This window comes from Pyxicephalus adspersus, chromosome 4, assembly GCF_032062135.1.
Source record: "Pyxicephalus adspersus chromosome 4, UCB_Pads_2.0, whole genome shotgun sequence".
Taxonomy (NCBI): domain Eukaryota; kingdom Metazoa; phylum Chordata; class Amphibia; order Anura; family Pyxicephalidae; genus Pyxicephalus; species Pyxicephalus adspersus.
This window is the reverse complement of record NC_092861.1, coordinates 148352300-148370368: the sequence shown is the minus strand read 5'-3', so window position 1 is coordinate 148370368 and position 18069 is coordinate 148352300. Positions and strand designations below refer to the sequence as shown.

Genomic DNA, 18069 nt, shown 5'->3' with positions numbered 1-18069 from the left:
TATCCCTATGCTGAGTTTCCGGGTTTTGCACATTACTAAGGATGACTACCTATGACCATTGTGATGAGTTACCAGATCGGTACACCTGTTTCTTCCTGCAGAATTCCTAGGACTGCACACCTTTGCTGCCCATTTTTGGGATTTACTGTGCCTAATATGAGGGACCCCAACAAATCCTTACATTTCCAGATCTGAACACCTATTGTGCCTATTAAGGGATTCCAACTATCCTTGCATGGAATTCTTAGGACTGCACACATTTGCTGCCCATTTTTGAGCTTCACCATTTTTGTGTTGTGTTCGCAGGTCTGTGCAACTACTGTGCCCATTATGAGGAACCCCAACAAATCCTTACATTTCCAGATCTGAACACCTATTGTGCCTATTAAGGGATTCCAACTATCCTTGCATGGAATTCCCAGGACTGCACACTCTCGGTGCCAATTTTAAGGGACTCCTACCATATTTGTGTTAGGTTCTTGGGTGCCCAATATGGAGGGCACTTGCTGTGAATATTATGAGGGACTCCAACAAACCTTGCACAATTTTCCAGATTTGCACTCTTCCGGGTTCCCACAAACCCTGTGCTATGATCCCAGCTCTACACACCTGTTATGCCCTTGATAAAGCCCCCCCGCATCCCTTTTGGATATTGTATTGTGGAGAATATAGCCGTAGGAGCTGGGACACAGTTGGGCAATAAACAGATTCAGAAATTATGGCAGAGATATCTCACTGTAGGAGCACCAAAGATGCATAGGAAGCCTTAAACGTAGATACCAAATTATTGCTACTGGGTGGACTGACCATTTAAACTCACACATACTTCAGATGTGTGGTCACCATGCCTTTGATAGCAAAGCCAAAAGAGTTAAAGAACAGGAGTGCCATTTAATATTCTGTTTTACTCCATTTTTTGCTTTTCTAGGTTTGTGCAAAAAAACAGAGCTAAGTCCAACATCCTAATTAAAAATATATTTAAATATTGTAACCAATCAGTTTAGATCCAATGAAATAGTTTTATTTGTTGAACTTTGCATTGCTTTGTTGAACAAAACCTTTTTATTGCACCTTTGATAAGGCAAAGCACAAAGTGCAAGACATGCTTTCAAGTTCTAACCAATCAAAATGTATCTTTAATTGTTGTTCACAAATGAAGAAATATGATTGGTTAGTATAATCAAAAGCATGCTGCTGCAAGAAATTCCTACGTTTTTCAAAGATGTCCCTTCCCCACGTCATACCTGTACCGCTGGCGGGCGGTGACGATAGCACAAAGTGGGGTAGGGATCGGTGGAGGCACGCCCAGATGATCGAGGAGCCGGTGGTACGGACTTGGTTCGGCGTAGTGTATGTGGCCCTGCTAAGGGGAGGAGGAGCACAGCTTGCATTAGTGGGCAATGCACGGCTGCCAACAACAGGGGGCATTATTGCTCCCAATTGACTCCTCCCTCCCCTCCATGCTGACAATAGCCAGCAGACCATAATTCCTATCAGGCCTTGTCTCCTGGTTTCCATTATTAATCATTTTTTATACCTAGAACTGAACACTTGCGAAAATCTCATTAGACATTTGGACTAATGATAGTGTTTTGCAGAAAATAAAATGTACAATATGAAATTATATGAAATATGAAATGGAGGAAACAATATCTTGAAGCTCAGTTGGGCTCAATGTTCACACTGGCCATGAGGTTCCGGTACTGTTACAACTTCCTCATGCCAAGGAACTGGCACCTCGGGAGAGACCCTACAAGACCCTATGTAGAGAATGAATTGGGGTGGCAGTCGGTGGTACCAGTACCCCTCACTAAGCTCAGCTATTAAATGTGCAGGTGCTGGTTCTTTATGAACCAGTGCTGCGGTGCCAGCTGCAGGAAGCTGCAAGGGAATGTTTAATACCAAAGCAGGTCCGAACCAACCGTAACAGTTCCATCTTCACAAATTTTATAATAAATTGCCCGGTTTACCTATCTTATAAAACAAATCTACAAAACACAAATATAATAAAACAGTAATTAATTGGGAACAGAACTGAGCAATTGCAGGAATCTATTGTAGCCAATCAGCTGTTTGCGGATTAGCTGCCATAGATTACGCATTGTTCCTTGATGCACATTTACTGTATGTGAATATGTCAAGCAAGATGACATTTTGAGGTCATGGATTCCTCATATATTCACCCAGGAATATCTTCATTCTAAACAAATATTCAATGACTGAAGAATTAGTTAGGATCCGAAGTTATATTCCCATGTTTCTCAGCCACCATTTATCAAAGTGTCACCCCCCCCCCCATTACCCTTCCCATTCCAAAAGCCCCCGTGGCGATCAATGCTGTCCCATGGCCATGACATACCTCCATTGATCTCCATCCTCAGCATGAGGCAGACAAAATTCTCAAAATTGATTTTCAGAGAAGAGTTGCCGTATCGCAGCGCCATTAAGTTGTAAAATTGATGGCTTAATGATATTCCTATGGGCAGGAGAGGGAAAAACGAGAGAAAGAAAGTGCAAATTAATAAAAAAAAAAAAAAAAACAGAAAAACAATATTGTGACTGAGGCTATTTATATTCTAACGATGACTGCTACTTATTACAAAGCTTCTATTATTATTATTATTATCAACTCTTATTTATATAGCACCAACATATTACATAGAGCTGTACAATAAATAAGGTCTGCAAAAGACAAACCTACAGGCATAACAATGACACTGGAGAAGAAGATCTAGCATAATGGAGTTTATATTCTAAAGGGGGAGTCTGAGTATAGAATAGGTAGGGTAAAGGGCTAAAAGAGGGGGGAAGATGGGTCGGTAAATTTGAAGAGGGGGGTTTGGAGGACTTGTTGATAAATGTAAAGGTTGGAGCCAGGGGGGCATAGGGAGGTGCAAAGTGTGCCAGTGCGTAAAGGCTGCTCCAGTTTGGGGGCCCAAGTCAGGGACCCACTATTGGCTACATCTGCCACTGGTAGGAGCAATCCTAATAGGATTAGCAAAGGAATTCCGAGAGCTGGGGGAACTCTTTGAGCCTTGCATAGGAAGAGGTTATAAGTGAGGAAGTCATTAGTAGTCATTGGAAGAGTGGAGGGGGTAGATTTGAATATATTTATGTATCAGGTTGGAATTATAAATTGGGCATTACCTTTAAAGTGATTTAATAGAATAGATGCTTAGACATGGCTGAAAAGTGCAATGGAAGCCAATGTAGAGAAGAGCAGCGGATGAGTAATGAGAAGGTTAGATAGGTCTAGCTGTAGCATTGATGATTGATTATGGAGAACAGAGTCTAGTTAGGAGAATACCAGATAAGAGAAAGTTGCAGTATGGGAAGTGTGAGATAATAGGAATGTATATCAGGAGTTTAGTGGTCTTTGGTGATAGGGGGGGGGGGGGGGTATGATGGAAATGGTGTGCAGGAAGTAGTAGGTTCTGAAGATATTCTGCTTGTAAGGACGTTTCCATGATTAAAGTAGTAGAGCCAATGATAAGATCAGCAAAATGAAGAAAAAACAGCAATATGCTTCATTATTCTTACAGATTTAATACATCTGAGCATCTTGTATTCCAATAACTGCTAAAGAACAAGTGTAACCTTTGCTTGGAGATGTTGTAACTTTGCAAAATGTAAGGGCCACAGGATTCTAGGCTTAATATCGAAAATATTCCAAACTCTGACACTGTGTGTATTTCTCAGCTATGATATTTTAATCAGTGAGCTCCTATCTCACTATAACTGTGCTCATGCATCTGCTGCTATTATTCAGATGGCAGGAAGAAGTGATGGCAGCCTGTCAATGGGGATCCATAGCTGACATGTAAGCGACAGAGAGACTAGCCAATAGGGTGTGATAATAAAATGATCTATAGATATTTTTTATACTAAAGATACAAAATAACAGAGGTTAGGGGAATTAAAAAGAATGATGAAGCTCAGTACAAGGTGGCAATATGTTGCAAGAAAGCTAGCCAATGGCATGAAATGTGGAAGAGTTAATTTCCAAAGTTCTACTCTGGCAAGGATACAAAGTAACGCAATGCTAAAAGGAGAAGGCTATAGCTCAATTCTACAACTATATGGCCAACTATACACTATGGCAGGGGTGGGCAAACTTTTTCTGTCAGGGGCCACAATTTGATATAAAAATTTGGCAGAGGGGCTGGGCCGATGGGAAAGTGGGGTTATGCCAACATGACGCCACTGAACATCTGAGCCTGTGATGGGAGAGTGGGCAGGTTGTTCCACTCACTTCCCCGAGCCCGGGATTTGCACAGGGGACATGGTCCCCGGCTCTGACCGGTGCAGCCCCCCAGCAGGGTCCTTCTCCTGACCCAGCTCGGGGGGGCTCCGGCCAGAGCCGCAGACCATGGCCCGTTTTATCCTGGCGGTTGAACTCTTTCTCTACTTCAGTGGAGCCGCTAGAGTAGAGAGAGAGTTCAACGGGCCAGATAAAAAAGCCTAACGAGCCGTATATGGCCCAGGGGCCGTAGTTTTCCCATGCCTGCACTATGGGTTCCATTTATAAATTCTTTGTCCATAAATTCGGCCCTTTTTTCATTTTAATATATTTGAATCCCTATTCAGTGACCATTTCAATGCAAATTAAAACTATGATTCATTCTAACACCTAATGATTAATTATCAAAAAGCACATTAGTCATTAAAGTAAATGCTGGACCTTTCTTAATGCATCTGAACGAAAAAAAAAATGGCCAAATGTTTGCCGAATTGATGGGGAAATCATTTCTAAAAATTTTAAATTCTTTACTTGAAAATCAATAAAACATCAAACATTTTCTTTTGATATTTGGGTGGAATGATGACAAGAATTGATAGGGCAAGACGTTTTGTTTTGCAATGGAAGCCTGGTCAATATTCCTCCATCCACATTTTTTCCACAAGTAGATGGTACATTGATCGCCCATAGTCATTTGTGATGATTTGTTTATCCATCATTAAAAAAAAATAGGGGCGAAGGTAACCTTAAATGTCATGTGATTCGCCTGAAGTCTTCTGAAAAGTAAGGGGGTGGAAAGAGATCCTATAAGGGCTTTGGGTCCATTTTATTTTCTGGATTATGCAGGATTTTAGTTTTTATAACAAATCTGCAGAAGAAGATCAGCCCAATGTTTGTCTCATACGAGGTTTCCATTAAAATCTTGACTGCCACCTCTGCACCAACAAGATAACAACCCTTTTGTTTGAAGGAACCATAACCAATCCCTTGTGTTTGACTTTCATGAAGGTGAAACATAACAAATTTTACCTTTCTCTTGCAAGGCGGCTTGGAGGTCACTGAGTTTTAGATATCCCGATCTGTCAATGTCTCTCCTTTGAAAAATCTCCTATGGAAACAATGAGATTACAAGGTTAAAATTTGCTATTTTTTTACAGCTTTAAAAATAGAATTGTTTTATTCCGAGCAGCGAGCAGTTCTCATAAATCTCAATTTCAGTCTGTGCAAACAGAACATTATATAATGCATCTGGGAAGATTAGCTGGGATTGACCTTTCGATGGGGGCGTGTTCTACAAGGGTAAACTTCGACTTCCTCTATTATTCCAGAGCAGAGGGGCAAAAGATAAAAGATTATTTATGTCACCAAACCCGTAGTGGGTAGATGCGCTGATTTAATACGAGCAGGACCTATTTATTGCCTAATTGCATCATAAACACTGGTTGGTGATGGAGCTACCAAGGCTGTAATTATATATTCTAAATGTACATCTATGCAATGTGCAGGCCACAGGGCCATTATAATGTAACCGGCACCATTCTTACAAAATCAGAAGAGAAAGAAAAATCCACATACAGTTTTTATTATTATTATTATTATAATTATTATTGTTATTAATATATTATTATGAATTTTATGCTTTTATATAGTGCATACATTTTCTTCAGCTCCCACATTTGGGGATCTAGTACAGTAAAATCTTAACAAAGCTTCTAATTGTTCCCTTTTATTTTCAAATTCTCTTTTAAGGAGGGATAAACTTCAATCATTTTGGAAATGCTCAGCCCTTACCTGATAAGATAGAAGCCGCTTCCAGAGATTGTAAAATTCTATCATGTTCAGGGTTCCAGATGCGCTGACCTGTACTATGAGTTAAGGAATATAACCCTATAGATAATAATTATTTAAATGTAATAATTACCAAAGGACTATAATTGCTAATGAGATATTTGCATTGGGAGGTCAGACGTGAGCCATAAATACAATAACACACCTATATCTTTAATATCATCATATCATCCAAAGAATCATTGATGATATCATTGATGATCACTAAGGTAGTACAGATCCAAATTTTCTTTATTAGAAATATATATAATTTTATGAGCTTCAAATATAAAAATCTATCATCATAATGAACTAATACATTGTAAAGCAAGAAAACAATGCAACTTTTTTTATGTACATCCTGGAGAACGGGGAGCTTTTCTCTGTTGCATGACATTTTTATGAACTTGTAAATGACACATAAACTGGCTCACCTTGCTTTATAATAAAAGCATAAATTGTATTTAAATGTGTATTAGCCAATTATGGAATGATTTGATATTTGAAGCTAATAAAGCTGCATTATTGGTGGATTGCTGCATTACGAAGAAATGGATTGCACACATTGCTAGTGTAACCCATATATATATATATATATATATATATATATATATATATATATATATATATGACCATGGCATTGGTTCAAGATACATAGGCAAATTAAAAGCACTGTTACCTGGTTAGGATTTACATATACCTTAAGGGCCTGGTATGTTGCATGGTAATAGGCGTTGCATTAAGGTAGCCCACTGACATTGAATGGGCAGTCAACACATTCTAATGTGCAAAAAAAAAGACTCTTTTTTTGGACCCAACACACTGCAATACTATTGTGCATTGTCAAGCATTGCAGCATACTACCTACACAGGTGTGTTGCTTTGGGGTGTTGAGTGCCTTCAAAAATGTGTGCTACACTGCAATAATGGGCCCTGCATAAGCAGAGACTTATAGAAAGTAAATGGGCTGCTTAAGCATCCAAGGAGCTATAAAAAAGAACAAAACCTTTTTTTCTAACTAAACAAACTGCAACATGATATTATGCATTTGCAAGTATTCAGCATACTACAGGTACAGGTGTGTTGCCTTGGTGCGCTTTCAAAATCAATAAATATGCTACAATACAATGAAGGGCATTGCATTAGTAGGGACCATTAGAAAGTAAATGGGCTGCCGAAGCACCCAAGGTGCTATAATAAAGCACAAAACCCGAGTATGTTCATTAGGGAACCATGCAAAATGAATGGCATTTCATTGCAGCAGTGCAAATTATATGCAATACAAGGATCTTAATGGGCCCTAAAGGTTAAAAAAGCCTGAAAAGATCAGAGCCTTCCACTGTAGGTTCTTGAATTAGAATCCCATAAACCGTCTATCCTCTGTATGCCCCCCTAATGAAATGCTGCACACAGTTCTCAGAAAAATAAAAGCGTTCGTGATTCAGTGTAATGGCTTCACGGGGCCCTGGGGCATCGTAAGGAGTTCACAAATCAAAGCATTTTCACAAATCGGAAAGGATACGTCCAACTGAGCCATAATGACTTTGCAGGCGTCTAAGCTAAACTTCACCGGAGCTTGCCTTGCACCTAAGAGAGAACGAACAGATTGGCGTTATGGATTTGTCACAAACAAATGATTGCTAAATGAATCGCATATAAAACTAACAAAAAATATATAGAAATGTTGGTAAAGCAAATGGAAGAAAATATCATCCAGGGATCTCACAATTAAACGTATTACAGATTGATGAACAGCTGCGCCCGGAGCAGGAATCAGGCACCGGGAGACTTGTGTTTGTTCATAAATCAAGATAATTAGCTGTTATTGAATTGTTACAAAGCGAGATCAATTAAAGGAACTGCCACTTAATAAGTCTGCTGATAAATTTGTGCTTTGATTGGTGTCTAATGGTCACAAGGGATTTGGGCAGGAGTGCACGGTGACACGATGATCCAGGAAAGATTGAATGATGATGGAATTTTTGTAGATGCCCCAACTTTTTATCACATAACTACACTTTGCAGGAATTTAAAGCGTTTCCTGGCAATCTCCTGTTAGCAGTTTCCAACAATCTCTTGTGACATGGAAGACAAGTCTAACAGTCTCATGTAACATGAACAATATCTGTAGCAGTCACTTAGATCAGCGGTCCCCAACTGATGGGCCAGTGCGCCCCCGAGCGGGGTCAAGGAAGTGGGCTGAGACCTGCAATGGGAGAGCGGGCAGGTTCTGACATCATGACCTCACTATAGGGGAAGTTTCGTCCCCTTTGACCGACATCCGGCTCCCCGCACATGCGCGGTCTGGAGCTGGTAAGATTAGTGGTCCTTGGGTCCGAAAAGGTTGGCGACCACTGGTTTAGATCATAACAGCAAACTAGCACAGGGCTATTTATAGGCATTAGCAGCATATGTGAGTTGCTTAGGGTGCCACCTAGTGGAGGGGTTCCATTCCAATCCTATGCACCCTCAGCCTGCCTGCTTCCTTTTACCCAAGCCACTGTTTTCTTACCTCCCCACATATGCAGAAATAGGAGCAAGGTGTAATAGGCTTATGTTACCAGATCCAGAGCTTGCACATCAGAAGGTCCAAACCTGGCACATGGCAAGCTATTATAAAACACTTCCCTGCATTATTCTGCAGAAAGGAAATGTAGGGGAGCTGTGGCTCTGGTTTACGTAGGGGCTAGGTAAGGAAGGGGACCGGAGGTCATCAGGTGGGTGGAGATACCTAGATCACCTAATCCTCCCAATGAATCTGATTTAATAAAACTCTACAAGACTGGAGAAGATAGACTATCATTGGAGAACCTGGCTGATCCAGCAAACTTGGAATGGTTTTCCTCTCATCATTTATTATCGATTGACAAATGTATGCAATCCTGGACCAGATCCAATCCTTTGCTGCATCCCACAGGTTCATCAAAATATTTTATGTCCTCCAGTCTTAGAGAGCTTTAATAAGTTCAGGCTCAATATAATTTTTTGCACACTTACTTGTCCAGTTTCCTCTGTTCAGCAGCATCTGTAGTTGGGAAATGTTAATTTCTGGGTGCTGCAAAAGGAGAAAATATACAATTTAATTTTTGCAGCTTTTGAAACCTAACAATATCAGCAATCTCTTTTGACTTCAACTATTGTTTTTACAAAGAAATAATTATGTTCCTAGATATACTTTAATTATAAATAAAACATGCGATTGGCCCTGCATAGCTGCAGGCACTAATGCCATCCATAACAATGCTGGGCCATTAGAGTTGCATGGCAGGTGGAGGATGCAGGGGGTTCACCATACCTGGAAGTCGGATGGAAGAGGAGTCATTCCAATGGAATGCATTTATGGGTGAGGCAAATACATTTGTTCCTTACATTCCCCCAGACATAATTGTATTCAACCCTTGCATTAAGGTTGTAGCCCCAATGCAAGGAATTCATGATAGGATTCTAGAGTTCGATTGTAAATGGCATTACCAATGAGTTGCACATTTCCATGTAATAAGTAATAAGTCCGTCATTTCTCTTCTTACCTTCTCAAAATACCTAACGATGACAGTTTCCATCTCATCCTGTTTATCAGCAACTTTCTGTTTGAAAGGAAGGAAAAAAAATGTTTAGTTGCGGATTTCTCATTAAAGTCTCATGTGACAAGAACAATATTTCCGTCAGATGCTTATATCAGCAATCGCCTTGAAACCCTTGAAAAATTCAGGTTTTAATAAACCATTGCTATAATTACTATATCCACAGCTCAGAGTATATTAGTGAGGGGGTCAGTGGGAAGAATTCCTCTTACATTGCTGGCCATTGGGATGAATGTCACCCTTACAGATAGCCAAAAATTCATTGGTGTCACTTATACTGAGCTGAGAGGTGCAAACTGCTCAAAGAACCTCTAGTAACCTCTGGAGAACCACTTGGCACTAATATTAGATTTTGCCATATTGATAAGTACTTCCTAATAAAGGGTTTTAACCTGAACTAGCTAATAAGACAAGCTCCCTCTCCCCTAAATTATGACATATAAATATCTAATGTACGCCGTTCCCCTTCTTTATATAACATCTGTCAACTGTGACATGCACAAACTTCATTAAAATGCTAATTACTGTACGATAGTTTGCAATCAGAGAGCCCAGCCTGTCATACAAGCTGATAGAGTCTCTTCTAACCAGGAAGAATTCTGCTGGAGCGGAATCCTTTTTAAATCTCAGGAGTTCGACTTTAAGAGGTGTTTAAAATGTTACATCTATGGAAGAAATGAATGAAGGGGTAAGCGTATTCTGCTCCTCTTACCTTGCAGACAAGGACAGGGCTTGGGTTCTCTCCTTGTTCCCTGTAATGAAAACAAAGGGTGTTATATTATGATCTTTTAAGTTTTAAATACCTGTACCTAGTCACATATATATATAATATTAAAAAAACTCTTCCATATAATAGGATGTCCTTGGACATGTCTCATCTGGAGTACTGTAACCTCCTCCTCTCTGGTATTCTACTAACCCGACTCTCTCCTCTACAATCTATTATGAATGCTGCAGCCAGACTCATCCATCCTACCCACCTACCTACCCCATACACGGCCTTCACACCTACCTACCCCATACACAGCCTTCACACCTACCTACCCCATACACAGCCTTCCCACCTACCTACCTACCAAATACACAGGCTTCCCACCTATCTACCCAACTACCTACCCCATACACAGCCTTCCCACCTACCCACCCCATGCACAGCCTTGTAGTTCTCTTCATTGGCTTCCATTTCAGCTTAGAATCAAATTCAAGCTCCTGTGCTTTGCCTTCAACTCCCTCCACAGTTCTTGCCCCACTTACCTTTCTGACCTGATAGATAAATCCCCCCCAGCCGTTCTCTTAGCTCCTCCAATGACCTACTAATGACTTCCTCACTCATAACCTTGTCACACGCACGGCTCCAAGGCTTTACTAGAGCTACCTGACTATCTGGAATGGTCTTCCTCGTCCTATTCGGCTTGCTCCTACTTTCTGCTCATTTAAAAGAGCCCTCAAAACCCAACGCTTCAACCTCACCTACCCGTCTTCTTCTGTCTCTCACTACTTCCCACCATTCCATATCCTCCTCCTATTGTGTGCTGCTTCCTCACCTCTTAGATAACATTATTATATATATATATATATTAAGATTTCAAACTGGCTGACAAGCTAAAGTCCCCCTGGCTGAACCTTCCTCTGAATTATTTTGGCCACACTTACTCTAGAAGATGTTTCCTAGAGAAGACCCTCAGGATGAATTCACACTGCTGGTCGGGCTCTGCCGTGGAGGGGATGATGACGTAGGTCCCTGGGAAGAGGTGGAAGTCCTGGGTCACTTCCCTCTCGTTGATAAAGACACACTTGTTGTTCACGGGCCGGGTGTTCAGGAAGAACTCGCAGGGCAGACGACCCCTTAAACTTTGATACTGTATGGAGAGGAGATATAGATATAGAGGGGGAACAACTTCAAATTTTTAGCAATTTTACCTAAATTCTCTGTATCATCAGCAGGCAGATTTAATAAAGGGAAAGTTGCAGGATGGAGTTAAAAAGAGGAAGCTGAAGGGCAGATTAAATAAAGGGCAGTCAGGAATTCTTAATGGGAAATAGGAAATTGATCTTTAATTATCACCATACCAAACAATGGATAATCAATGGATGTCAATATACTGATAACACACTAGGAAAGAATGGAGAAAGATATGCTCCAACATACACACATTGAAACCTGATACATACACAGACACTTGACATAGCATGAAAATACATATTGAACACATATAACTCACTTAGCACTGTTTCATATAATCACACTTAAATTTGGACTCCCTCATACATTACAGTCGAACCCTATGAGAAAATGTGAACCCTAGAGATGCATCAAACCTATTATGTACAATTTTGTTGCAAATATATGTATTGATCTAATTTGATCCCCTGAGGAAGCCAAATAATGCGAAACGCGTTGGGTACTGTGAGATATCTGTGAACATATGGTTAATAACTTTGTACCAAAAAATTCAAATCTATAATAATAGATATTTTATTGTCACTATATTGTGTTTAGAATAGTTAGTCAATGTTACAGTCAGGACCATTTTAAAATACTTCAATAATACATATATACCTAATATTTGCCCTTCAAAAGCCTGACTGCTTTTATCCTCCCATTTAACTTTGATGAAGTAACTGCTCACATAATGATGCATCAGATGTATTGGGCGTGTTCGGGAATATCTCTCCAGCATTACAGGAAAGAGGTTCACAGATCACCAGAATACCAACAAATAAAAGAAGTTGGGAGAGTCCCAAAACCAAAGCTATTCAGCCAGCTTTCTGTCTTAGATTGTAAGCTCTTGGACACTTTTGGGGTCACCTTCTGCTGTTTTTTGTTCATCCTCCAGTCCCTTCTGGCTTTATTACCGGAGAATATGTTGCCACACAATAAATATAGATTTCACTTGAAGCTATCAGCGGCACCCATGAATAGCTGCCCAAGTCAAGGTCTATATTTTGTTATGTATCAGCGTCTCAGGCTTGTAATAGAAATGAATAAGGGCAGCGGTTAGCGATTCTGGTCAATAAGAGGATTTATTATCCTTCTCGGATCAGGACCAGCTATGCTTTTCCAACCTCCACCATTAATCTCTCCGTTCAATAAAACCTGCATTTGACCTCTCGGAGTACTGCCATCGTTTTTTTTTTCCTCGCCCTCCACAGCGACGTACATCAAGCCGGCTCTGCCCTCGTCGTTCTGCCCTCGGCCAAGTGTGCAATTACACGTAATAATTATTATTATTAAATGATGACAGAGCTCTGAAGCATGGAGCCGAGAAGGCGCTGTTTGACGCAATCCCGCCCGCCCAGGGTAGACTAATGCTTTGTTTATATCGGCTTTCCGGCGGCATCAATTTTTTGGCATTACGAATGCATTACACCATCGATTTTGACATTAGCGCAAGTGCTCGGCTAACAAAGCTTTGTTTAATAGGGGGCTCGGCTTGATGGAATTGGAAGAGAGCGGATTTAAAGTCTAACTTTGCTTTTTTTGGGAATTGATAGAGATTTGTACATCAGGTGAAGAATTATTTTTGGAAATATAAATCTGTATTAGAATGTGCCAATCGGATGTTTCTAGTATAGCTCATTCATTTACATAGTGGAAATGATTACAGGGCTCAGCAGTCTAGATCTAGATTTCTGATTTGCTCAGCTCACGTGTTGGCCTTGCAACATAGAAGATTCATATCGGCAACTGCTACGTAAAACCCTACCTAGCAATGGTGGATGGTGAATGGTGTAGCCAACAGTGGGCTCCTGTGTAGAATTGACTTGCTAAACTGCCCTTGTGGCGGCCCCTGTTGCTGAGAAGGGTCTGGGACCCTCGTGCAGTGGCAAAGTTTTCCCTGATACCTACCAAAAGGGGTCAACTCCTACCGAGACTGCAGGGAATTCAAATGTTCTCTAGGGTTACCCCCATGCTAAGAAGCCTAGGTTAATCCCCATGATTACCATGTGTCTATATAACTGCAGGGACAGTAGATTGTAAGCTCTTAAGGTTAAGGGACTAATGATGATAAGTCTACGTAGAACTCGTGCATGTAAATCCCAAACTGATTCATATTCTTGGCTGTGTGTAGTTTAAGCAATTTGTAAATTCCAATCTGGAATCCTTCTATGGCAATACTAGGAGGATCAGCAAGCCCTGATCACCCCAAAGAGCCCCCAGGGGGTTGTTGTGCCCCAGCAGCTCATTTACGCTTTACCATGTTCTTTCACTACATATTTATTTTTACCTCTTCACATTTGCAAGATTTAAAATGAAGTGTCAAGGGTTCTCACCTCAAGTGGCACCTGCAAGAGAAGAAACAAAAAAAAAAGGCCAATTAGAATATATTTATAATATTGTAATGTAATAGTAATAGTGCCCCCTGTAGGAGGACATAGGCAGTACCATGCAAGGATTACAATTAGTATTCCGGATAAGAGGACCTGTCGTATAACATTAAAAACTTCTACAGCCTGAGTAGTGAAGGATAATGTTTAGATCTTTTAACACAACCTCTGTCCGGTGTTCTGCCGCCATTGCTACATCTAGTTGCTGATTGGGTACCTGACTTCTAATGCCATTGGTATATAGCTGCTTAGAATCTTGCATTGCATTCTGGAATATTGTTAGATACACATAATGCTTTTCAAGAATACAGCAAGCACGAGCCAGACAGTAAGTGGACTGATCGCTCCTAAAGCAAAAGCTAACCTTGCTCAAAACCAATATTTTAGTCTGACATGGATGGTGATGGATGGAATATTTCTAGTGAACATTACTCTGAGAATTTCCAGTTCCACCCACTGGCAATTAAAGTGGTGATGATACATTCCATCAAATGAAAATAATTGGATAATTGGGGTGTTTACTGAACCGGCAGATAAAGATATGACTTTATCCCTTTGTTACAAATAGGAAATTAATCATAAATTTGCAATTTTGGGGACTTTCTTTTTGAAAATTGAGAAGAAAGGGGAAATGCCCTTGAGCTGTTATTAGAACTGGTAACCCCACTGAAAGATTTACCCCCAGTGACATTTTGGATTTTTAATTATTTTCTGTTCCAGTGAGAAGGTTCAATGGTACAGAGTGGGCCAAACCATTTGGTGGGGCACAGAAATAAAGAAATAAAGACCTGAAAGGAGAACTAATTCCCCACTACTCTATTCAGAATTAAAAAATAAAAAGTTCCCATACCATAAACACAGAGATCCCAATGAACATTGGTGGGGACTTGTTCCGATGCTTGTGGTTCTGTTTTTGGAGAAGGGACACCAGGACGCTGCAAGTGTTTGTATATTTCTCCATGTTGTCACCCTTCAGTATCTTCAGTCGGTATTGGGGGTTCTTCCAGTACGTGTCTACAGAAAACAAAAATGATTCCATTGTTAGGAAATTGTGTCCATTCAAGGGCTTCAGGTCAAATGTGCCCCTAATGGGTCAACCCCAATTTGGATCTTAGTGTAGAGTGAATACGACAGGTCATTCCTGCTGATTTTTCAAGGGGCTCCATTGCCCTTTGAACTACTTCACATCTCTGGACCAGGTATATGTGTTCTTGTGACTTACCTGTGTAGGTCATTCTCCCTCCCGCTGTGCTCCCAGTCAGCCACTTCCCAGTCTGCATGGATAACGTCCACTCCTTCCCATTCTCGTGGCTCATGAGGTCAGGGGTCAGCTTGCAGATAACCAGCTCCACAAAATGGGCCTCAAAGTCTTCAATGGACATCCTGTACCAATCCAATAACAAAACAATGACATAAAGAACTTATGGACCAGACTGGACATTACATCAATGGGGTGTACGTAGGATGACCTTCTCCTGCATTTGCTAGCTAACTGGCTGCCATATTGATCACCCCACTTAAGCACCCTCAGCTTGACTTCCAGGGCCACCAGGTCTTAATATCCTAAAAATAGTTTCATCAGAAGCTACCAAACCATTTTGCACAATTTTACATAATTTGCTGCTTTATAAAGCACACTTTTTTGGGCTTGAATTCTTTTTTCTCAGATCCTCCAGCTTTGAACTTTGGAGTTTTCCTAACTGAAAGGTTCAACCAAAGCACAGCTGATCAAACCTTTTAAATGTTCCTTCATCTCTGAATAGGAATGTATACATTGAAGTCAGGTCCTGGTCTAAAGGTCTGCTTCTGAAGTGTTGAAGCTTGGTAAGAAGATTTTTTGTAAAAAAATAAACTGTTGCTGATCATTATGATATGCTAGGAACTAATTTATGAAGTCTTGTTGGTTGCTGCAAGGATGACCATTAAACTTTCAATAGTGAATTGCTCCTTGGCAATTGATATCCATTGGATATAACTATTAGGTTGTCTGAGCTCAGGCCAAAAAGTTACCACTGCCATCATCCTTAATTTTGAGAAAACAGATGTGTTCATGGGACTTTAAAGGCAGTTCGATGCATATCATAAGTAGACGCGAAACTCGTTGGATTATCAGAATTTATCATAATATCTCAGTGGTATAGATATGTGTTTGGTGTTTTATACTCAGCATTTTTATGGAAACCCTTTTCCCTTGACTTTTTTTACGATTTGTACTTAATAAAAGATTACCTTGTTTATATTTAAGTCTACTTATGATATACATCAAACTGCCTTAAAAGTCCCATGAACACTGTTCATCTGTTTGAATCTGTTTTCTCATACAATTGAGATCCATTGGTCTGATCTATGGTAATAGCATGAGCATACTCATACTCAACGCATGAGCGTTCCTCATAGTTGAGGAACAGTTTGATGTTGCTTGGTGCTCAGTGACCCTTAAAAATTATTATTATTATTATTATACAGTATTTATATAGCGCCATCATATTACGCAGTGCTGTACAAAGTCCATAGTCGTGTCACTAACTGTCCCTCAAAGGAGCTCACAATCTAATGTCCCTACCATAGTCATATGTGATTAATGTAGTCTAAGGTCAATTGTTGGGGAGAAGCCAATTAACCTAACTGCATGTTTTTGGGATGTGGGAGGAAACCGGAGTACCCGGAGGAAACCCACACAGACACGGGGAGAACCTGCAAACTCCATGCAGATAATGTCCTGGCTGGGGATCGAACCTGGGACCTAGCGCTGCAAAGGCTGGAGTGCTAACCCCTGAGCCACCGTGCTGACAAAAAATGACAAGTAAAACTAAAACTAAAGATTTGGTTTCAGATATTTTTAAACTCTATGATCTATCTCATTGTTTCTCAATTAAGGTAACATGGAACCCTAGGATTTCTTCAGAGGTTGCTAGGGGTTCCTTGATCAATGTCAGATTACGTGACCCCAATGATCTTTTTGGCTATCTGTAAGGGTGACATTCTTCCCAATGGCCAGCAATGTAAGAGGAATTCTTCCCACTGACCCCCACACTAATATATTGTGATCTGTGGATATAGTAATTATAGAAGGGGTTCCCTGAAGACCTGAAAGTTATTCCACGGGTTCCCCCATTATCAGAAGGTCAGGTTGCTGATATAGCTTCTTGATCCTACCATGGCAACATGCAAAGGTGCAACGTACTGCAGTACAGCTGCACTTTTGCTCTCTTGATCCCCGCATGCCCTCCTGGAACTCTTACATGCTATTCTTTTCCAATGGGAACTTTGACTGTAAGGACTGAGAACCATAAAGCCATGCAAAAAGGCTAAGTCAGCATCCGTGTTATTATTACCAAAACTCTCCGTCCTCCCGCGTCTTCCGCAGTAACAATCTCTCCTTCAGGCTGAGTTGGTCCCATTTGGAGGAGCTGGAACAAAGTCACAAGACAAAATGGATGACTGGGAGGCATTGGGAGCATAGATAGATCATATAAATTACAGCGGAGACAAGCGCAAGGAATCGATCCTGCCCACGGCTTATCTGAAATGAGTTTCACGCTGTGTTTTGTGTCAGCACAGGAAGCACAAACTCTTTTCACTTTCTTTTATTAATTTCATGTTTTTTTTAATAATTTGCACATGAAAAATACATTATGTAAATGTGACTGCAGGAAAATGTAAATATGCATAGATGGGAAATAATTATGTAAAAGTTTAAGAGTTTTATATAAGGGTCATTAAGAAGTAAAATCAATTTGTACAATTTTCTAATAAAGGGGGACAAAAGAGTTCCATATGTGAAGGAGAGGAGTGCAGAGGATACAAAAGGAAAACTTCAAACAGGAGAAGAGTAAGTAGGATATAGGAAGGGCACTATGTGCAGGACAGGATTATATAGGGTATAAAAAGGGCAATATGAGCGGGAGAATAATGTGTAGGGTATGAGAAGGGCAGTATGTGCAGGAGAAGAGTTTGTGGGGTGACGAAAGGGCAGTAAGTGCTGGAGAAGAGTATATAGGTTATTAGAAGTGCAGGAGAAGAGTATGTAGGGTATTAGAAGGGCAGTATGTGCAGGAGAAGAGTATGTAGGGTATTAGAAGGGCAGTATGT

The 18069-nt window shown here is 40.5% G+C and overlaps 1 protein-coding gene across 1 annotated transcript in view; it reads right to left on the bottom strand.

The window, feature by feature from the left end:
• Window positions 1-2359: 2359 nt before the first annotated feature.
• LOC140329589 (calpain-14-like) overlaps window positions 2360-18069 on the bottom strand; it is a gene marked incomplete at its 3' end in the record, with an annotated part of 33566 nt that continues 17856 nt past the window's right edge. Inside the window, 12 exon segments of the mRNA XM_072409961.1 lie at window positions 2360-2476; window positions 5270-5348; window positions 6032-6100; window positions 7590-7654; window positions 9065-9122; window positions 9595-9651; window positions 10361-10400; window positions 11302-11507; window positions 13924-13935; window positions 14828-14991; window positions 15200-15360; window positions 17313-17387. Coding sequence (XP_072266062.1) covers window positions 2360-2476; window positions 5270-5348; window positions 6032-6100; window positions 7590-7654; window positions 9065-9122; window positions 9595-9651; window positions 10361-10400; window positions 11302-11507; window positions 13924-13935; window positions 14828-14991; window positions 15200-15360; window positions 17313-17387 — 1103 coding nt within the window.